This window comes from Anomaloglossus baeobatrachus, chromosome 5 (assembly GCF_048569485.1).
Source record: "Anomaloglossus baeobatrachus isolate aAnoBae1 chromosome 5, aAnoBae1.hap1, whole genome shotgun sequence".
Lineage (NCBI taxonomy): Eukaryota > Metazoa > Chordata > Amphibia > Anura > Aromobatidae > Anomaloglossus > Anomaloglossus baeobatrachus.
Window position 1 is genome coordinate 594,450,594 of NC_134357.1, and position 20,653 is coordinate 594,471,246.

General features: G+C 58.3%; 1 protein-coding gene across 2 annotated transcripts in view; it reads right to left on the reverse strand.

Annotated features, from left to right (window-relative positions):
* Positions 1-14,384, reverse strand: part of LOC142312523 (ABC-type organic anion transporter ABCA8-like) — a 150,414-nt gene extending 136,030 nt beyond the window's left edge. Inside the window, exon 1 of one of the 2 annotated variants that reach the window (XM_075351491.1) lies at positions 14,361-14,384. In XM_075351491.1, coding sequence (XP_075207606.1) covers positions 14,361-14,369 — 9 coding nt within the window. In that variant the 5' untranslated portion in view covers positions 14,370-14,384. Of the gene's footprint in view, positions 1-10,259; positions 10,443-14,360 lie in introns of those variants that run through there. The other variant, XM_075351492.1, reaches the window with a different exon arrangement.
* Positions 14,385-20,653: the final 6,269 nt, after the last annotated feature.

Consider the following 20,653-nt stretch of genomic DNA (forward strand, 5'->3'; position numbering starts at 1 on the left):
CGGGCTATCACAGGAGGTATGTGGACAGTGCGGAGGTGACCGTCTCCAGACAGCCCCAGACATTGGCTTATCACAGGAGGTATGTGGACAGTGCGGAGGTGACCGTCCCCGGACAGCCCCAGACATCGGGCTATCACAGGAGGTATGTGGACAGTGCGAAGGTGACCGTCCCCGGACAGTCCCAGACATCGGGCTATCACAGGAGGTATGTGGACAGTGCGGAGGTGACCGTCCTCGGGCAGCCCCAGACATCGGGCTATCACAGGAGGTATGTGGACAGTGCGGAGGTGACCGTCCCCGGACAGTCCCAAACATTGGCTTATCACAGGAGGTATGTGGACAGTACGGAGGTGACCGTCCCCGGACAGCCCCAAACATTGGCTTATCACAGGAGGTATGTGGACAGTACGGAGGTGACCGTCCCCGGACAGCCACAAACATTGGCTTATCACAGGAGGTATGTGGACAGTGCGGAGGTGACTGACCCAGACAACCCCAAACATTGGGTTATCACAGGAGGTATGTGGACAGTGCGGAGGTGACCGTCCCCGGACAGCCCCAGACATCGGGTTATCACAGGAGGTATGTGGACAGTGCGGAGGTGACCGTCCCCGGACAGCCCAAACATCGGGTTATCACAGGAGGTATGTGGACAGTGCGGAGGTGACCGTCCCCGGACAGCCCCAGACATCGGGCTGTCACAGGAGGTATGTGGACAGTGCGGAGGTGACCGTCCCCGGACAGCCCAAACATCGGGTTATCACAGGAGGTATGTGGACAGTGCGGAGGTGACCGTCCCCGGACAGCCCCAGACATCGGGCTATCACAGGAGGTATGTGGACAGTGCGAAGGTGACCGTCCCCGGACAGTCCCAGACATCGGGCTATCACAGGAGGTATGTGGACAGTGCGGAGGTGACCGTCCTCGGGCAGCCCCAGACATCGGGCTGTCACAGGAGGTATGTGGACAGTGCGGAGGTGACCGTCCCCGGACAGTCCCAAACATTGGCTTATCACAGGAGGTATGTGGACAGTACGGAGGTGACCGTCCCCGGACAGCCCCAAACATTGGCTTATCACAGGAGGTATGTGGACAGTACGGAGGTGACCGTCCCCGGACAGCCACAAACATTGGCTTATCACAGGAGGTATGTGGACAGTGCGGAGGTGACTGACCCAGACAACCCCAAACATTGGGTTATCACAGGAGGTATGTGGACAGTGCGGAGGTGACCGTCCCCGGACAGCCCCAGACATCGGGTTATCACAGGAGGTATGTGGACAGTGCGGAGGTGACCGTCCCCGGACAGCCCAAACATCGGGTTATCACAGGAGGTATGTGGACAGTGCGGAGGTGACCGTCCCCGGACAGCCCCAGACATCGGGCTGTCACAGGAGGTATGTGGACAGTGCGGAGGTGACCGTCCCCGGACAGCCCAAACATCGGGTTATCACAGGAGGTATGTGGACAGTGCGGAGGTGACCGTCTCCGGACAGCCCCAGACATCGGGCTATCACAGGAGGTATGTGGACAGTGCGGAGGTGACCGTCCCCGGACAGCCCCAGACATCGGGCTATCACAGGAGGTATGTGGACAGTGCGGAGGTGACCGTCCCCGGACAGTCCCAGACATCGGGCTATCACAGGAGGTATGTGGACAGTGCGGAGGTGACCGTCCCCGGACAGCCCCAGACATCGGGCTATCACAGGAGGTATGTGGGCAGTGCGGAGGTGACCGTCCCCGGAGAGTCCCAGACATCGGGTTATCACAGGAGGTATGTGGTCAGTGCGGAGTTGACCGTCCCCGGACAGTCCCAGACATCGGGCTATCACAGGAAGTATGTGGGCAGTGCGGAGGTGACCGTCCCCGGACAGTCCCAGACATCGAGCTATCACAGGAGGTATGTGGACAGTGCGGAGGTGACCGTCCCCGGACAGCCCCAGACATCGGGCTATCACAGGAGGTATGTGGGCAGTGCGGAGGTGACCGTCCCCGGACAGTCCCAGACATCGGGCTATCACAGGAGGTATGTGGACAGTGCGAAGGTGACCGTCCCCGGACAGTCCCAGACATCGGGCTATCACAGGAGGTATGTGGACAGTGCGGAGTTGACCGTCCCCGGACAGTCCCAGACATCGGGCTATCACAGGAGGTATGTGGACAGTGCGGAGGTGACCGTCCCCGGACAGTCCCAGACATCGGGTTATCACAGGAGGTATGTGGACAGTGCGGAGGTGACCGTCCCCGGACAGTCCCAGACATCGGGCTATCACAGGAGGTATGTGGACAGTGCGGAGGTGACCGTCCCCGGTCAGCCCCAGACATCGGGTTATCACAGGAGGTATGTGGACAGTGGGGAGGTGACCGTCCCCGGACAGCCCCAGACATCGGGTTATCACAGGAGGTATGTGGACAGTGCGGAGGTGACCGTCCCCGGACAGCCCCAGACATCGGGCTATCACAGGGGGTATGTGGACAGTGCGGAGGTGACCGTCCCCGGACAGTCCCAGACATCGGGTTATCACAGGAGGTATGTGGACAGTGCGGAGGTGACCGTCCCCGGACAGTCCCAGACATCGGGCTATCACAGGGGGTATGTGGACAGTGCGGAGGTGACCGTCCCCGGACAGTCCCAGACATCGGGCTATCACAGGAGGTATGTGGACAGTGCGGAGGTGACCGTCCCCGGACAGTCCCAGACATCGGGATATCACAGGAGGTATGTGGACAGTGCGGAGGTGACCGTCCCCGGACAGTCCCAGACATCGGGATATCACAGGAGGTATGTGGACAGTGCGGAGGTGACCGTCCCCGGACAGTCCCAGACATCGGGATATCACAGGAGGTATGTGGACAGTGCGGAGGTGACCGTCCCCGGACAGTCCCAGACATCGGGTTATCACAGGAGGTATGTGGACAGTGCGGAGGTGACCGTCCCCGGACAGTCCCAGACATCGGGATATCACAGGAGGTATCTGGACAGTGCGGAGGTGACTGTCCCCAGACAGTCCCAGACATCGGGCTATCACAGGAGGCATGTGGACAGTGCGGAGGTGACCGTCCCCGGACAGTCCCAGACATCGGGTTATCACAGGAGGTATGTGGACAGTGCGGAGGTGACCGTCCCCGGACAGCCCCAGACATCGGGCTATCACAGGAGGTATGTGGACAGTGCGGAGGTGACCGTCCCCGGACAGTCCCAGACATCGGGATATCACAGGAGGTATGTGGACAGTGCGGAGGTGACTGTCCCCGGACAGTCCCAGACATCGGGCTATCACAGGAGGCATGTGGACAGTGCGGAGGTGACCGTCCCCGGACAGTCCCAGACATCGGGTTATCACAGGAGGTATGTGGACAGTGCGGAGGTGACCGTCCCTGGACAGCCCCAGACATCGGGCTATCACAGGAGGTATGTGGACAGTGCGGAGGTGACCGTCCCCGGACAGTCCCAGACATCGGGTTATCACAGGAGGTATGTGGACAGTGCGGAGGTGACCGTCCCCGGACAGTCCCAGACATCGGGCTATCACAGGAGGTATGTGGACAGTGCGGAGTTGACCGTCCCCGGACAGCCCCAGACATCGGGATATCACAGGAGGTATGTGGACAGTGCGGAGGTGACCGTCCCCGGACAGCCCCAGACATCGGGCTATCACAGGAGGTATGTGGACAGTGCGGAGGTGACCGTCCCCGGACAGTCCCAGACATCGGGTTATCACAGGAGGTATGTGGACAGTGCGGAGTTGACCGTCCCCGGACAGCCCCAGACATCGGGATATCACAGGAGGTATGTGGACAGTGGGGAGGTGACCGTCCCCGGACAGCCCCAGACATCGGGATATCACAGGAGGTAAGTGGACAGTGCGGAGGTGACCGTCCCCGGACAGCCCCATACATCGGGCTATCACAGGAGGTATGTGGACAGTGCGGAGGTGACCGTCCCCGGACAGCCCCAGACATCGGGCTGTCACAGGAGGTATGTGGACAGTGCGGAGGTGACTGTCCCCGGACAGTCCCAGACATCGGGTTATCACAGGAGGTATGTGGACAGTGCGGAGGTGACCGTCCCCGGACAGCCCCAGACATCGGGCTGTCACAGGAGGTATGTGAACAGTGCGGAGGTGACCGTCCCCGGACAGCCCCAGACATCGGGCTGTCACAGGAGGTATGTGGACAGTTCGGAGGTGACCGTCCCTGGACAGCCCCAGACATCGGGCTGTCACAGGAGGTATGTGGACAGTGCGGAGGTGACCATCCCCGGACAGTCCCAGACATCGGGTTATCACAGGAGGTATGTGGACAGTGCGGAGGTGACCATCCCCGGACAGTCCCAGACATCGGGTTATCACAGGAGGTATGTGGACAGTGCGGAGGTGACTGTCCCCGGACAGTCCCAAACATTGGCTTATCACAGGAGGTATGTGGACAGTACGGAGGTGACCGTCCCCGGACAGCCCCAAACATTGGCTTATCACAGGAGGTATGTGGACAGTACGGAGGTGACCGTCCCCGGACAGCCACAAACATTGGCTTATCACAGGAGGTATGTGGACAGTGCGGAGGTGACTGACCCAGATAACCCCAAACATTGGGTTATCACAGGAGGTATGTGGACAGTGCGGAGGTGACCGTCCCCGGACAGTCCCAGACATCGGGCTATCACAGGATGTATGTGGACAGTGCGGAGGTGACCGTCCCCGGACAGCCCCAGACATCGGCTATCACAGGAGGTATGTGGACAGTGCGGAGGTGACCGTCCCCGGACAGCCCCAGACATCGGGCTATCACAGGAGGTATGTGGACAGTGCGAAGGTGACCGTCCCCGGACAGCCCCATACATCGGGCTATCACAGGAGGTATGTGGACAGTGCGGAGGTGACCGTCCCCGGACAGCCCCAGACATCGGGCTGTCACAGGAGGTATGTGGACAGTGCGGAGGTGACTGTCCCCGGACAGTCCCAGACATCGGGTTATCACAGGAGGTATGTGGACAGTGCGGAGGTGACCGTCCCCGGACAGCCCCAGACATCGGGCTGTCACAGGAGGTATGTGGACAGTGCGGAGGTGACCGTCCCCGGACAGCCCCAGACATCGGGCTGTCACAGGAGGTATGTGGACAGTTCGGAGGTGACCGTCCCCGGACAGCCCCAGACATCGGGCTGTCACAGGAGGTATGTGGACAGTGCGGAGGTGACCGTCCCCGGACAGCCCCAGACATCGGGCTATCACAGGAGGTATGTGGACAGTGCGGAGGTGACCATCCCCGGACAGTCCCAGACATCGGGTTATCACAGGAGGTATGTGGACAGTGCGGAGGTGACCGTCCCCGGACAGTCCCAGACATCGGGTTATCACAGGAGGTATGTGGACAGTGCGGAGGTGACCATCCCCGGACAGTCCCAGACATCGGGTTATCACAGGAGGTATGTGGACAGTGCGGAGGTGACTGTCCCCGGACAGTCCCAGACATCGGGTTATCACAGGAGGTATGTGGACAGTGCGGAGGTGACCGTCCCCGGACAGTCCCAGACATCGGGCTGTCACAGGAGGTATGTGGACAGTGCGGAGGTGACCGTCCCCGGACAGTCCCAGACATCGGGCTACCACAGGAGGTATGTGGACAGTGCGGAGGTGACCGTCCCCGGACAGCCCCAGACATCGGGCTATCACAGGAGGTATGTGGACAGTGCGGAGGTGACAGTCCCCGGACAGTCCCAGACATCGGGTTATCACAGGAGGTATGTGGACAGTGCGGAGGTGACCGTCCCCGGACAGCCCCATACATCGGGCTATCACAGGAGGTATGTGGACAGTGCGGAGGTGACCGTCCCCGGACAGCCCCAGACATCGGGCTGTCACAGGAGGTATGTGGACAGTGCGGAGGTGACTGTCCCCGGACAGTCCCAGACATCGGGTTATCACAGGAGGTATGTGGACAGTGCGGAGGTGACTGACCCAGACAACCCCAAACATTGGGTTATCACAGGAGGTATGTGGACAGTGCGGAGGTGACCGTCCCCGGACAGTCCCAGACATCGGGCTATCACAGGATGTATGTGGACAGTGCGGAGGTGACCGTCCCCGGACAGCCCCAGACATCGGCTATCACAGGAGGTATGTGGACAGTGCGGAGGTGACCGTCCCCGGACAGCCCCAGACATCGGGCTATCACAGGAGGTATGTGGACAGTGCGGAGGTGACCGTCCCCGGACAGCCCCATACATCGGGCTATCACAGGAGGTATGTGGACAGTGCGGAGGTGACCGTCCCCGGACAGCCCCAGACATCGGGCTGTCACAGGAGGTATGTGGACAGTGCGGAGGTGACTGTCCCCGGACAGTACCAGACATCGGGTTATCACAGGAGGTATGTGGACAGTGCGGAGGTGACCGTCCCCGGACAGCCCCAGACATCGGGCTGTCACAGGAGGTATGTGGACAGTGCGGAGGTGACCGTCCCCGGACAGCCCCAGACATCGGGCTGTCACAGGAGGTATGTGGACAGTTCGGAGGTGACCGTCCCCGGACAGCCCCAGACATCGGGCTGTCACAGGAGGTATGTGGACAGTGCGGAGGTGACCGTCCCCGGACAGTCCCAGACATCGGGCTGTCACAGGAGGTATGTGGACAGTGCGGAGGTGACTGTCCCCGGACAGTCCCAGACATCGGGTTATCACAGGAGGTATGTGGACAGTGCGGAGGTGACTGACCCAGACAACCCCAAACATTGGGTTATCACAGGAGGTATGTGGACAGTGCGGAGGTGACCGTCCCCGGACAGTCCCAGACATCGGGCTATCACAGGATGTATGTGGACAGTGCGGAGGTGACCGTCCCCGGACAGCCCCAGACATCGGCTATCACAGGAGGTATGTGGACAGTGCGGAGGTGACCGTCCCCGGACAGCCCCAGACATCGGGCTATCACAGGAGGTATGTGGACAGTGCGGAGGTGACCGTCCCCGGACAGCCCCATACATCGGGCTATCACAGGAGGTATGTGGACAGTGCGGAGGTGACCGTCCCCGGACAGCCCCAGACATCGGGCTGTCACAGGAGGTATGTGGACAGTGCGGAGGTGACTGTCCCCGGACAGTACCAGACATCGGGTTATCACAGGAGGTATGTGGACAGTGCGGAGGTGACCGTCCCCGGACAGCCCCAGACATCGGGCTGTCACAGGAGGTATGTGGACAGTGCGGAGGTGACCGTCCCCGGACAGCCCCAGACATCGGGCTGTCACAGGAGGTATGTGGACAGTTCGGAGGTGACCGTCCCCGGACAGCCCCAGACATCGGGCTGTCACAGGAGGTATGTGGACAGTGCGGAGGTGACCGTCCCCGGACAGCCCCAGACATCGGGCTATCACAGGAGGTATGTGGACAGTGCGGAGGTGACCATCCCCGGACAGTCCCAGACATCGGGTTATCACAGGAGGTATGTGGACAGTGCGGAGGTGACCGTCCCCGGACAGTCCCAGACATCGGGTTATCACAGGAGGTATGTGGACAGTGCGGAGGTGACCATCCCCGGACAGTCCCAGACATCGGGTTATCACAGGAGGTATGTGGACAGTGCGGAGGTGACTGTCCCCGGACAGTCCCAGACATCGGGTTATCACAGGAGGTATGTGGACAGTGCGGAGGTGACCATCCCCGGACAGTCCCAGACATCGGGCTGTCACAGGAGGTATGTGGACAGTGCGGAGGTGACCGTCCCCGGACAGTCCCAGACATCGGGCTATCACAGGAGGTATGTGGACAGTGCGGAGGTGACCGTCCCCGGACAGCCCCAGACATCGGGCTATCACAGGAGGTATGTGGACAGTGCGGAGGTGACCGTCCCCGGACAGTCCCAGACATCGGGTTATCACAGGAGGTATGTGGACAGTGCGGAGGTGACCGTCCCCGGACAGCCCCATACATCGGGCTATCACAGGAGGTATGTGGACAGTGCGGAGGTGACCGTCCCCGGACAGCCCCAGACATCGGGCTGTCACAGGAGGTATGTGGACAGTGCGGAGGTGACTGTCCCCGGACAGTCCCAGACATCGGGTTATCACAGGAGGTATGTGGACAGTGCGGAGGTGACCGTCCCCGGACAGCCCCAGACATCGGGCTGTCACAGGAGGTATGTGGACAGTGCGGAGGTGACCGTCCCCGGACAGCCCCAGACATCGGGCTGTCACAGGAGGTATGTGGACAGTGCGGAGGTGACCGTCCCCGGACAGCCCCAGACATCGGGCTGTCACAGGAGGTATGTGGACAGTTCGGAGGTGACCGTCCCCGGACAGCCCCAGACATCGGGCTGTCACAGGAGGTATGTGGACAGTGCGGAGGTGACCATCCCCGGACAGTCCCAGACATCGGGTTATCACAGGAGGTATGTGGACAGTGCGGAGGTGACCATCCCCGGACAGTCCCAGACATCGGGTTATCACAGGAGGTATGTGGACAGTGCGGAGGTGACTGTCCCCGGACAGTCCCAAACATTGGCTTATCACAGGAGGTATGTGGACAGTACGGAGGTGACCGTCCCCGGACAGCCCCAGACATCGGGCTATCACAGGAGGTATGTGGACAGTGCGGAGGTGACCGTCCCCGGACAGCCCCAGACATCGGGTTATCACAGGAGGTATGTGGACAGTACGGAGGTGACCGTCCCCGGACAGCCCCAAACATTGGCTTATCACAGGAGGTATGTGGACAGTACGGAGGTGACCGTCCCCGGACAGCCACAAACATTGGCTTATCACAGGAGGTATGTGGACAGTGCGGAGGTGACTGACCCAGACAACCCCAAACATTGGGTTATCACAGGAGGTATGTGGACAGTGCGGAGGTGACCGTCCCCGGACAGTCCCAGACATCGGGCTATCACAGGAGGTATGTGGACAGTGCGGAGGTGACCGTCCCCGGACAGTCCCAGACATCGGGTTATCACAGGAGGTATGTGGACAGTGCGGAGGTGACCATCCCCGGACAGTCCCAGACATCGGGCTATCACAGGAGGTATGTGGACAGTGCGGAGGTGACCGTCCCCGGACAGCCCCAGACATCGGCTATCACAGGAGGTATGTGGACAGTGCGGAGGTGACCGTCCCCGGACAGTCCCAGACATCGGGTTATCACAGGAGGTATGTGGACAGTGCGGAGGTGACCATCCCCGGACAGTCCCAGACATCGGGTTATCACAGGAGGTATGTGGACAGTGCGGAGGTGACTGTCCCCGGACAGTCCCAAACATTGGCTTATCACAGGAGGTATGTGGACAGTACGGAGGTGACCGTCCCCGGACAGCCCCAGACATCGGGCTATCACAGGAGGTATGTGGACAGTGCGGAGGTGACCGTCCCCGGACAGCCCCAGACATCGGGTTATCACAGGAGGTATGTGGACAGTACGGAGGTGACCGTCCCCGGACAGCCCCAAACATTGGCTTATCACAGGAGGTATGTGGACAGTACGGAGGTGACCGTCCCCGGACAGCCACAAACATTGGCTTATCACAGGAGGTATGTGGACAGTGCGGAGGTGACTGACCCAGACAACCCCAAACATTGGGTTATCACAGGAGGTATGTGGACAGTGCGGAGGTGACCGTCCCCGGACAGTCCCAGACATCGGGCTATCACAGGAGGTATGTGGACAGTGCGGAGGTGACCGTCCCCGGACAGCCCCAGACATCGGCTATCACAGGAGGTATGTGGACAGTGCGGAGGTGACCGTCCCCGGACAGTCCCAGACATCGGGTTATCACAGGAGGTATGTGGACAGTGCGGAGGTGACCGTCCCCGGACAGCCCCAGACATCGGGTTATCACAGGAGGTATGTGGACAGTGCGGAGGTGACCGTCAGCCGATATCAGTCCATCATCTTATAATGAAACGTTCTGCAGCTTTCTCATATTGTCCACTTCAATTCCCCGCTGTTTTCAGATCTCTGCTTGCTTTCATTGAATGAAAACCTTTTTCTTTCCATCTAGAGTATAGATTCAGTTCTCTGACTGTATAATCCTCTGCGAGCTAAACACATCAGCGCCACAACACGTTTATTTCAATGTGTCGGTCCCTGAACTCACAGAGGATTGTCGAGACTGGATACCACTATAGCGAACCCTCAGCTGTGGAAAGCATTTAGGAGTGGAGTCCAGCCTATGCTTCCATTTACTGACAGCAAGCAGGATTGGACGTAAAGAGGAGCAGACACAATTGTGTAAATGTGATGGGGTTGGCCCCAGGAGAATGGTGGATACAGACCTGGAGGTGGTCCCTGGAGTCAGACACCTGTGCACAGACAGTGACGGAGGCTGAGGGAGCAGGTGTCGGCTGCTGATCACTGAGGGCGTCTTTGCTCGGCGTTATTTGGGTGTGGATGCTGATGCTGCTCCCTGATGTAATGTCTGCGATCAGCCCGGCACATCACATCCTCCTCTCCATCATTAATCTATAGACAAGACCCTGCCCACTGCTCAGGCCAATCACTGATCACCCACAGCCGGCTGCACCAGGCAGCCCATCCTGTGCCAGATCAGTCACCAGGCAGCCCATCCTGTGCCAGATCAGTCACCAGGCAGCCCATCCTGTGCCAGATCAGTCACCAGGCAGCCCATCCTGTGCCAGATCAGTCACCAGGCAGCCCATCCTGTGCCAGATCAGTCCCCAGGCAGCCCATCCTGTGCCAGATCAGTCACCAGGCAGCCCATCCTGTGCCAGATCAGTCACCAGGCAGCCCATCCTGTGCCAGATCAGTCACCAGGCAGCCCATCCTGTGCCAGATCAGTCACCAGGCAGCCCATCCTGTGCCAGATCAGTCACCAGGCAGCCCATCCTGTGCCAGATCAGTCACCAGGCAGCCCATCCTGTGCCAGATCAGTCACCAGGCAGCCCATCCTGTGCCAGATCAGTCACCAGGCAGCCCATCCTGTGCCAGATCAGTCCCCGGGTCACCAGGCAGCCCATCCTGTGCCAGATCAGTCCCCGGGTCACCAGGCAGCCCATCCTGTGCCAGATCAGTCCCCGGGTCACCAGGCAGCCCATCCTGTGCCAGATCAGTCACCAGGCAGCCCATCCTGTGCCAGATCAGTCACCAGGCAGCCCATCCTGTGCCAGATCAGTCCCCGGGTCACCAGGCAGCCCATCCTGTGCCAGATCACTCCCCGGGTCACCAGGCAGCCCATCCTGTGCCAGATCAGTCCCCGGGTCACCAGGCAGCCCATCCTGTGCCAGATCAGTCACCAGGCAGCCCATCCTGTGCCAGATCAGTCCCCGGGTCACCAGGCAGCCCATCCTGTGCCAGATCAGTCACCAGGCAGCCCATCCTGTGCCAGATCAGTCCCCGGGTCACCAGGCAGCCCATCCTGTGCCAGATCAATCCCCGAGTCACCAGGCAGCCCATCCTGTGCCAGATCAGTCCCCGGGTCACCAGGCAGCCCATCCTGTGCCAGATCAGTCCCCGGGTCACCAGGCAGCCCATCCTGTGCCAGATCAGTCCCCGGGTCACCAGGCAGCCCATCCTGTGCCAGATCAGTCCCCGGGTCACCAGGCAGCCCATCCTGTGCCAGATCACTCCCCAGGTCACCAGGCAGCCCATCCTGTGCCAGATCAGTCCCCGGGTCACCAGGCAGCCCATCCTGTGCCAGATCAGTCCCCGGGTCACCAGGCAGCTCATCCTATGCCAGATCAGTCCCCGGGTCACCAGGCAGCCCATCCTGTGCCAGATCAGTCCCCGGGTCACCAGGCAGCCCATCCTGTGCCAGATCAGTCCCCGGGTCACCAGGCAGCCCATCCTGTGCCAGATCAGTCCCCGGGTCACCAGGCAGCCCATCCTGTGCCAGATCAGTCCCCGGGTCACTAGGCAGCCCATCCTGTGCCAGATCACTCCCCGGGTCACCAGGCAGCCCATCCTGTGCCAGATCAGTCCCCGGGTCACCAGGCAGCCCATCCTGTGCCAGATCAGTCCCCGGGTCACCAGGCAGCCCATCCTGTGCCAGATCAGTCCCCGGGTCACCAGGCAGCCCATCCTGTGCCAGATCAGTCCCCGGGTCACCAGGCAGCCCATCCTGTGCCAGATCCCTCCCCGGGTCACCAGGCAGCCCATCCTGTGCCAGATCAGTCCCCGGGTCACCAGGCAGCCAATCCTGTGCCAGATCAGTCCCCGGGGCACCAGGCAGCCCATCCTGTGCCAGATCAGTCCCCAAGTCACCAGGCAGCCCATCCTGTGCCAGATCAGTCCCCGGCTGCACCAGGCAGCCCATCCTGTGCCAGATCAGTCCCCGGGTCACCAGGCAGCCCATCCTGTGCCAGATCACTCCCCAAGTCACCAGGCAGCCCATCCTGTGCCAGATCAGTCCCCGAGTCACCAGGCAGCCCATCCTGTGCCAGATCAGTCCCCGAGTCACCAGGCAGCCCATCCTGTGCCAGATCAGTGCCCGGGTCACCAGGCAGCTTATCCTGTGCCAGATCAGTCCCCGGGTCACCAGGCAGCTCACTCTGTGCCAGATCAGTCCCCGGGTCACCAGGCAGCTCACCCTGTGCCAGATCAGTCCCCGGGTCACCAGGTAGCTCATCCTGTGCCAGATCAGTCCCCGGGTCACCAGGCAGCCCATCCTGTGCCAGATCAGTCCCTGGGGTACCAGGTAGCTCATCCTGTGCCAGATCAGTCCCCGGGTCACCAGGTAGCTCATCCTGTGCCAGATCAGTCCCCGGGTCACCAGGCAGCCCATCCTGTGCCAGATCAGTCCCCGGGTCACCAGGCAGCCCATCCTGTGCCAGATCAGTCCCCGGGTCACCAGGCAGCTCACCCTGTGCCAGATCAGTCTCCGGGTCACCAGGCAGCTCATCCTGTGCCAGATCAGTCCCCGGGTCACCAGGCAGCCCATCCTGTGCCAGATCAGTCCCCGGGTCACCAGGCAGCCCATCCTGTGCCAGATCAGTCCCCGGGTCACCAGGCAGCCCATCCTGTGCCAGATCAGTCCCCGGGTCACCAGGCAGCCCATCCTGTGCCATATCAGTCCCCGGGTAACCAGGCAGCTTATCCTGTGCCAGATCAGTCCCCGGGTCACCAGGCAGCCCATCCTGTGCCAGATCAGTCCCCGGGTCACCAGGCAGCTTATCCTGTGCCAGATCAGTCCCCGGGTCACCAGGCAGCCCATCCTGTGCCAGATCAGTCCCCGGGTCACCAGGCAGCTCACCCTGTGCCAGATCAGTCCCCGGGTCACCAGGCAGCCCATCCTGTGCCAGATCAGTCCCCGGGTCACCAGGCAGCCCATCCTGTGCCAGATCAGTCCCCGGGTCACCAGGTAGCTCATCCTGTGCCAGATCAGTGCCCGGGTCACCAGGCAGCTTATCCTGTGCTAGATCAGTCCCCGGGTCACCAGGCAGCCCATCCTGTGCCAGATCAGTCCCCGGGTCACCAGGCAGCCCATCCTGTGCCAGATCAGTCCCCGGGTCACCAGGCAGCCCATCCTGTGCCAGATCAGTCCCCGGGTCACCAGGCAGCCCATCCTGTGCCAGATCAGTCCCCGGGTCACCAGGCAGCTCATCCTGTGCCAGATCAGTCCCCGGGTCACCAGGCAGCTCATCCTGTGCCAGATCAGTCCCCGGGTCACCAGGCAGCTCACCCTGTGCCAGATCAGTCCCCGAGTCACCAGGCAGCTCATCCCGTGCTTGCTCAGGACCCGGGGTACCAGGCAGCCCATCCTGTGCCAGATCAGTCCCCAGGTCACCAGGCAGCCCATCCTGTGCCAGATCAGTCCCCGGGTCACCAGGCAGCTCATCCTGTGCCAGATCAGTCCCCGAGTCACCAGGCAGCCCATCCTGTGCCAGATCAGTCACCGGGTCACCAGGCAGCCCATCCTGTGCCAGATCAGTCCCCGAGTCACCAGGCAGCTCATCCTGTGCTTGCTCAGGACCCGGGGTACCAGGTAGCTCACCCTGTGCCAGATCAGTCCCCGGGTCACCAGGTAGCTCATCCTGTGCTTGCTCGGGACCCGGGGTACCAGGCAGCCCATCCTGTGCCAGATCAGTCCCCGAGTCACCAGGCAGCTCACCCTGTGCCAGATCAGTCCCCGAGTCACCAGGTAGCTCATCCTGTGCTTGCTCAGGACCCGGGGTACCAGGTAGCTCATCCCGTGCTTGCTCAGGACCCGGGGTACCAGGTAGCTCATCCTCTACCAGTTCAGGCCCTCGAGGCATCAGGTAACATTTATTTATGATGACACCAAACTACAACAGATATAATTAACATCTCTTCCTGCACCCCTCCCCTCCTCTTTCCTGCACCCCTCCCCACCTCTGTTATGCACTACTCTCCTCCTCTGTCGTGCACCCCTCCCTGCCTCTCTCTTGCACCCTTCCTACCTCTGTCATGCTTCTTCTCCACCACTATCCTGCATCCTCTTCTCCTGTGTTATGCTCCCTCCCCACCTCTATCCTACTCTTCTCTCCGCCTCTGCCCTGCACCATTTCTTCCTCTGTCATGCTCACTCTCCACCTGTCCTGCATCCTCCCCACCTCTGTCATGATACACACACATCTCTTTTCTGCTCCCTCCTCACCTCTGCTCTGCACTCCTCTCCACCTCTATCCTGCACCCCTTCCTACCTCTGTCATGCTTCCTCTCCACCACTGTCCTGCACCCTCTTTGCCTCTGTAATGTCCCCTCCCCTCCTCTGTCCTGCTCTCTTCCCGCCTCAGTCCTGCTCCTTCCACACCTCTGTGCTACATGTTCCCCACCTCTGTCCTGCTCCCTCCCTGCTTCTGTCCTGCACCCTCTTCACCTTCCCCATATGCCCTTTCCACCCCTGGTCTTGCTTCCAACTCTGTCCTGCACTCTCCCCATCTCTGTCCTGCTCTCTCCCCGCTTCTGTCCTGCTCTCTCCCCGCTTCTGTCCTGCTCTCTCCCCGCTTCTGTCCTGCTCCCTCCCCGCTTCTGTCCTGCTCCCTCTGAGCCTCTCCTGCTGCCTCCCTGCCTCTGTCCTTGTCTCTCCGCACCTTGGCCCTACATTCTTCCCCCCCTCTGTGCTGCGCCCTCCCCACCTCTGTCTTGCACCCCTCCCTGCCTCTATTCTGCAACCTCTGCCACCTCTGTCCTGCATCCCTCCCCTTCTCTGTCCTGCATACCTCCCCCTCTGTCCTGCACCCTCCCCTCTTCTGTCTTGCACCCTCCCCACCTCTGTACTGCACCCTCCTTTCCTCTCCTGCACCCTCTCCACCTCTCTCCTGCGCCCTCCCCACCTCTGTCTTGCACCCTCCCTGCCTCTGTTCTCCTGCCTATCTGTGTCTGTCCTGTTCCCTCCCTGTCTCTGTCCTGCTCCCTCTCTGCGTCTGTCGTGTTCCCTCCCTACCTCTATCCTGATCCCTCCCAACTCCTGTACTGCACTCTCCCTACCTCTGTGCTGCACCCTCCCTACTTCTGTCTTCCTCCCTCCCGCATCTGTCCTGTGTCTTACACTCCTCTGTCCTGCACCCTCCCCTCCTCTGTCCTGCACCCTCCCCTCCTCTGTCTTGCTCCCTCCACACCTGTCTTGCTCCCTCCACACCTCTGTCCTTCACCCTCCCAGCCTCTGTCCTGCACCCTCTTTGCCTTTATCCGGTTTCCTACCCATTGCTGTCCTGCTCCCTCCCCACTTCCATCTTGCTCCCTCCCCGTGTCTGTCCTGCTCCCTCTCTGCGTCTGTCCTATTCCCTCCCCACCTCTGTCCTGTTCCCTCCCCTTGTCCATCCTGCTCCCTCCCTACCTCTGTTCTACTCCATACCCGTGTCTGCTCCCTTCTCTCATCTGTCTTTTCCCTCCCCTTCTCTGTCCTGCTTCCTCCGTACATCTGTCCTGCTCCCTCAGCGCATCTGTCCTGTTCCCTTTCAACCTCTGTCCTGAACCCTCCCTGCCTTTGTCCAGTTCCATACCCGCCTCTGTCCAGCTCCCTCCCCACCTCTGTCTTGCTCCATCCTTGCCTCTGTCCAGCTCCCTCCCCACCTCTGTCTTGCTCCATCCTTGCCTCTGTCCAGCTCCCTCCCCACCTCTGTCTTGCTCCATCCTTGCCTCTGTCCAGCTCCCTCCCCACCTCTGTCTTGCTCCATCCTTGCCTCTGTCCAGCTCCCTCACCACCTCTGTCTTGCTCCATCCTTGCCTCTGTCCAGCTCCCTCACCACCTCTGTCTTGCTCCATCCTTGCCTCTGTCCAGCTCCCTCCCCACCTCTGTCTTGCTCCATCCTTGCCTCTGTCCAGCTCCCTCACCACCTCTGTCTTGCTCCATCCTTGCCTCTGTCCAGCTCCCTCACCACCTCTGTCTTGCTCCATCCTTGCCTCTGTCCAGCTCCCTCCCCACCTCTGTCTTGCTCCATCCTTGCCTCTGTCCAGCTCCCTCCCCACCTCTGTCTTGCTCCATCCTTGCCTCTGTCCAGCTCCCTCACCACCTCTGTCTTGCTCCATCCTTGCCTCTGTCCAGCTCCCTCCCCACCTCTGTCTTGCTCCATCCTTGCCTCTGTCCAGCTCCCTCCCCACCTCTGTCTTGCTCCATCCTTGCCTCTGTCCAGCTCCCTCCCCACCTCTGTCTTGCTCCATCCTTGCCTCTGTCCAGCTCCCTCACCACCTCTGTCTTGCTCCATCTTTGCCTCTGTCCAGCTCCCTCCCCACCTCTGTCTTGCTCCATCCTTGCCTCTGTCCAGCTCCCTCACCACTTCTGTCCTGCTCCCTCCTTGGCTCCTCCTTGTTCCCTTCCCGTGTCTGTCCTTCTCAGTCCCCATGTGTTTCCTGTTCCCTTCCTGCCTCTTTCCTGTTCCCTTCCTGCCTCTTTCCTGTTTCCTCCCTACCTCCATCCTGCTCCCTTCCCACATCTGTCTTGCTTTTTCCCCACATCTGTCCTGCACCCACCCCACATCTGTCCTGCATCATCAAGGCCTCTCTCCTGATCCCACCCCACCTCTGTCCTACTCCATCCCAGCGTGTGTCCTGTTCCCTCCCTCCCCTCATCTGTCTTCTCCCTCCCCGCCTCTGTCCTTCTTCCTTTGTACATCTGTCCTGCTCCCTCTCCATGTCTGTCCTGTTCCCTGTTCCCTTCCAACCTCTGTCCTGAACCCTACTCACCTCTGTCCTCCTCCCTCCCTGCCTATGTCCTGCACTATTCCTTCCTCCATCCTGCACCCTCCCCACCTCTGTCCTGCACCGTCCCCACCTCTGTCCTGCACCCTCCCCACCTCTGTCCTGTACCCTCCCCTCTATCCTGCTCCCTCCCTACCTCTCTCCTCCTCCCTCGTCAGTGAGTTCAATGACTGCTGCATTCTCACATCAAGTATCATGGGCGGCCCGTGACTGTGATGAGTGATGACATTGCAGGCTCCCACGATACTTGGCGTGAGAACACTGCGGTCATGGAACTCAGTGACGAGCGGTGACGTCACGAGTTCAGTGAAGTTCATTGCCACAGGTAATCAACTGAGATAACCTCATGACGTCAGCGCTCGTCAGGCCCACAGCTTCTCACATACTACTGCATGAGCCCTTGCGGTGACCTGAGCTAACCTCATGAGGTTATCTCAGGTCACTGCAGTGTTTCTCAGAGCAGGTTGTGAGTGCAGGCGCTGCTCTCCCAGCCAATGGGGAATATTCTGTTCTTCATAGACTGGGACAGTGAGGATCGTCGTGGGACCCCCTTATTGGATTACGCCGGACACGGATTAGGGATTTTCCAGGGGAATAAATTGGTGAATAAGGGTGTCTCCTGTCTTTACTTATTTAATAATTTTCTCTTTTCATGTCTTTCAGTTTCAAGTTTGGGAATCTTCGTGAGCATCTTTATGGATCATGTCAGACTTTTTTTTTTTTTTAAATTGGAATAAATTGGTGGCCGAGGGCTGTAGTTGGGGGGGGGGTGTCCAAATAAAATTTATTTTTCTTGGTTCAGCAGCTGGATTAGTAATGGGGGTATCTGATAGATGTCCACCCATGACTAATACCAGGGCTTGATGCCAGCTAGCAGTTCACAGCTGGCATCAACCCCATTTTGACACCGCGCCAGGGCAATCAGAAGAGCTGGCCGAAGCGCCAGGATTGGTACATCTAATGGATGCACCACTTCTGGGGCAACTGTAGAATGCTACTTTTAGGCTGGGGAGGGTCCAATAACATGGGCCTCCCCAGCCTGAAAATACCAGACTACAGCTGTCCGCTTTACCTTGGCTAGTGATCCAATTTTTTAAGACCCCACTTTTTTTGTTTTTAATTATTTAAAATAACAGCGTAGGGTGTACTCTGCTTTGGATTACCAGCCAAGGTCTGGAGGCTACAGCCGTCTGCTTCACCCTAGCTGGCTACAAATAATAGGGGGGACCCCATGTCGTTTTTTGAAGGAAATTAATGAATTTGGGGCTAAAAACAAGGCTAAACACCCTTTTTAGTGCCACGTGAGAGGCACTAAAGGGTGCAAGCTTACAAAATGAAGGGGAATGGGACCCTAAAAGGAAGAATGGGCGCATCTCAAAACCAGAAAAAAGTGTATTTTTAGTAAATCTGCTATTTTTTAACTTTTTCCCATTCCAGCCACATTCCTGAAGAAGACAAGATGGCGTCTGTGCTGTGTACAGCAAACGGGAGGTCAGTGACCCGACCCTGTGGATAAAGACTCTTGTTCTCTCTGTCATGGAGAGATGACACAGCTATCCCACCAATTTATCACGAACAGCACTCCTCCAATCGTCTGGACAATATGCAATTGAATGGATAAGGCGATGGTGGCTTTCACATCTATGCCAATTACTGGGCGCTTTCACATTGAACGTATTTGTCATGGCTCCACTCCAGGGTTCGAAACGGTGATCTCCGATTGTTGGTCAGGTTCCATCTTGGTTGGACCACAGCTTGTTTGTCTTGGTCCAACTGCTGAAGGATTTCTTGTCTTTCTCATGCTTTGCGTTCCTATTTCACTTCTATTCAGCTGTGTGCACTTTCTCATTTGGTTTGCCCAATCATATTTTGGGAGGGTCTATATACTCACATGCCTCAGTGCTGGCTATATTTCTGGATGGGTGGTTGTCTGGAGTCCCAGCTCCATGCATTGCTATTCTCTCAGTTATCTCCTGTTTTGTATAATTTAGGTTTGGGCAGATTTCGACGTATTATGTTAGTCTTTTTGGTTTCTTGTATTCCATTATTCCTGTATGACTGTGTTTGCACGTTCCTAGCCCTGTGTCTCGCCCTCTTGCCTGTGCACTTCATTTATGTTTGTTGTTTTTGTGTTACACTTGGTGCAGTTAAGGACACTCAGGGTCAGCCATTGACAAGTGGGAGCGCCATTACATGATCTCAGGGTGCCAACCTCCGTTGTCAGGCAGGGACAAATCAGGGTCAGGTTTAGGGCAAGTACTTGCCTGGATCCGAACTTGTGTATTTCTGGTTTTATATCTCTTTTGGTTTGTCCATCCCCATAAGATTGTTAGGGTTTAGTCGTAACATTATAGCGAGCCCATTTGGTGCATTCTGGGGGCTTCCTTATGGATCCAGTTTGCTCCTTGGCCACACAACTACAGGCCTTGTCACTAGAGGTCACTGAAATTAGGGACCAACAACAGCATGCACTTTTGGCCGTTACTACAGTCCCTGACAGAAGTTCTGTCGCTTCTCCATGTTATGTAAATAAAAGCTTATAACCTGACTTTAAATTCATCCATTGGTTTTATAAATTACTCTTTTGAAAGCTGAAACCCTCCCAAATTTGGTTTAGGTTATGAAAATAAAGTTAACATTGACCATTTAATGAACACAGAAAGGTCAGATTTTGTCTGTTTTATCGCCTTGTCATATAATGCACCCAAACCTCGTTTACATCCTCAGCTGTGCTCACTGAATGATCGGTTAATTAGTGGGTGTGTATAAAAAGAAGCCCAGCACCACAGACCTTCACTTGAACTGCAACTTGACCTCTGACAACATCCACCAAAAATGCCAAAAAGTGCCAAAAATCCACCCTGCGACCAAAGCCTTGATTATTAAGAGGCTGAAGACCAGATCCACTGCAGAGGTGGCTGCCCCTTTAATGTGTCTCAGCGTCAAGTCCAAAGAATTAAAAAAAGGTTTGAAGAGACTGGAGATGTTTTTGACAAGCCCAGGTCCGGCAGACCCCGCAAGACAACTGCTCAGGAGGAACATTTGTTGGTTAGAAAATCCAAAGCCAGCCCCTCTTCCATTGCAGCAGAGCTCCAACAGGCCTGGTCACCTCAAGTCCCTGTGTCATCTAGAACAGTTTGTAGGATTCTGTCTCGAAATGGCCTCCATGGTTGACTCAGTGCCCAGAAGCCAGCACTAAACAAAAGGTAATTAAAAAAACCATGTGGCATTTGCCAAGTCCCACAGCCTACTAAACAGATGGACGCTGGAAAAGTGGCAGAAGGTGGATTTCTCTGATGAATCTTCAGTTGAACTACACCACAGCCGCAGCAAATGCTACAGGAGACCTACTGGAGCACGTATGGATCCAGAAAACAGTTAAGTTTGGTGGTGGAAAGATCATGGTTTGGGGGGTGCGAAACATTTGCAAGGTGGAAGGCAATATCAATAGCCTAAAATATCGAGAAGTATTAGCTACCTCTTTCATTCCCAATCATAAAAGGGGGTGGTGGTGGGTGCGCTGGTGCTTGATACTAGACACCGCGTTCTGGAT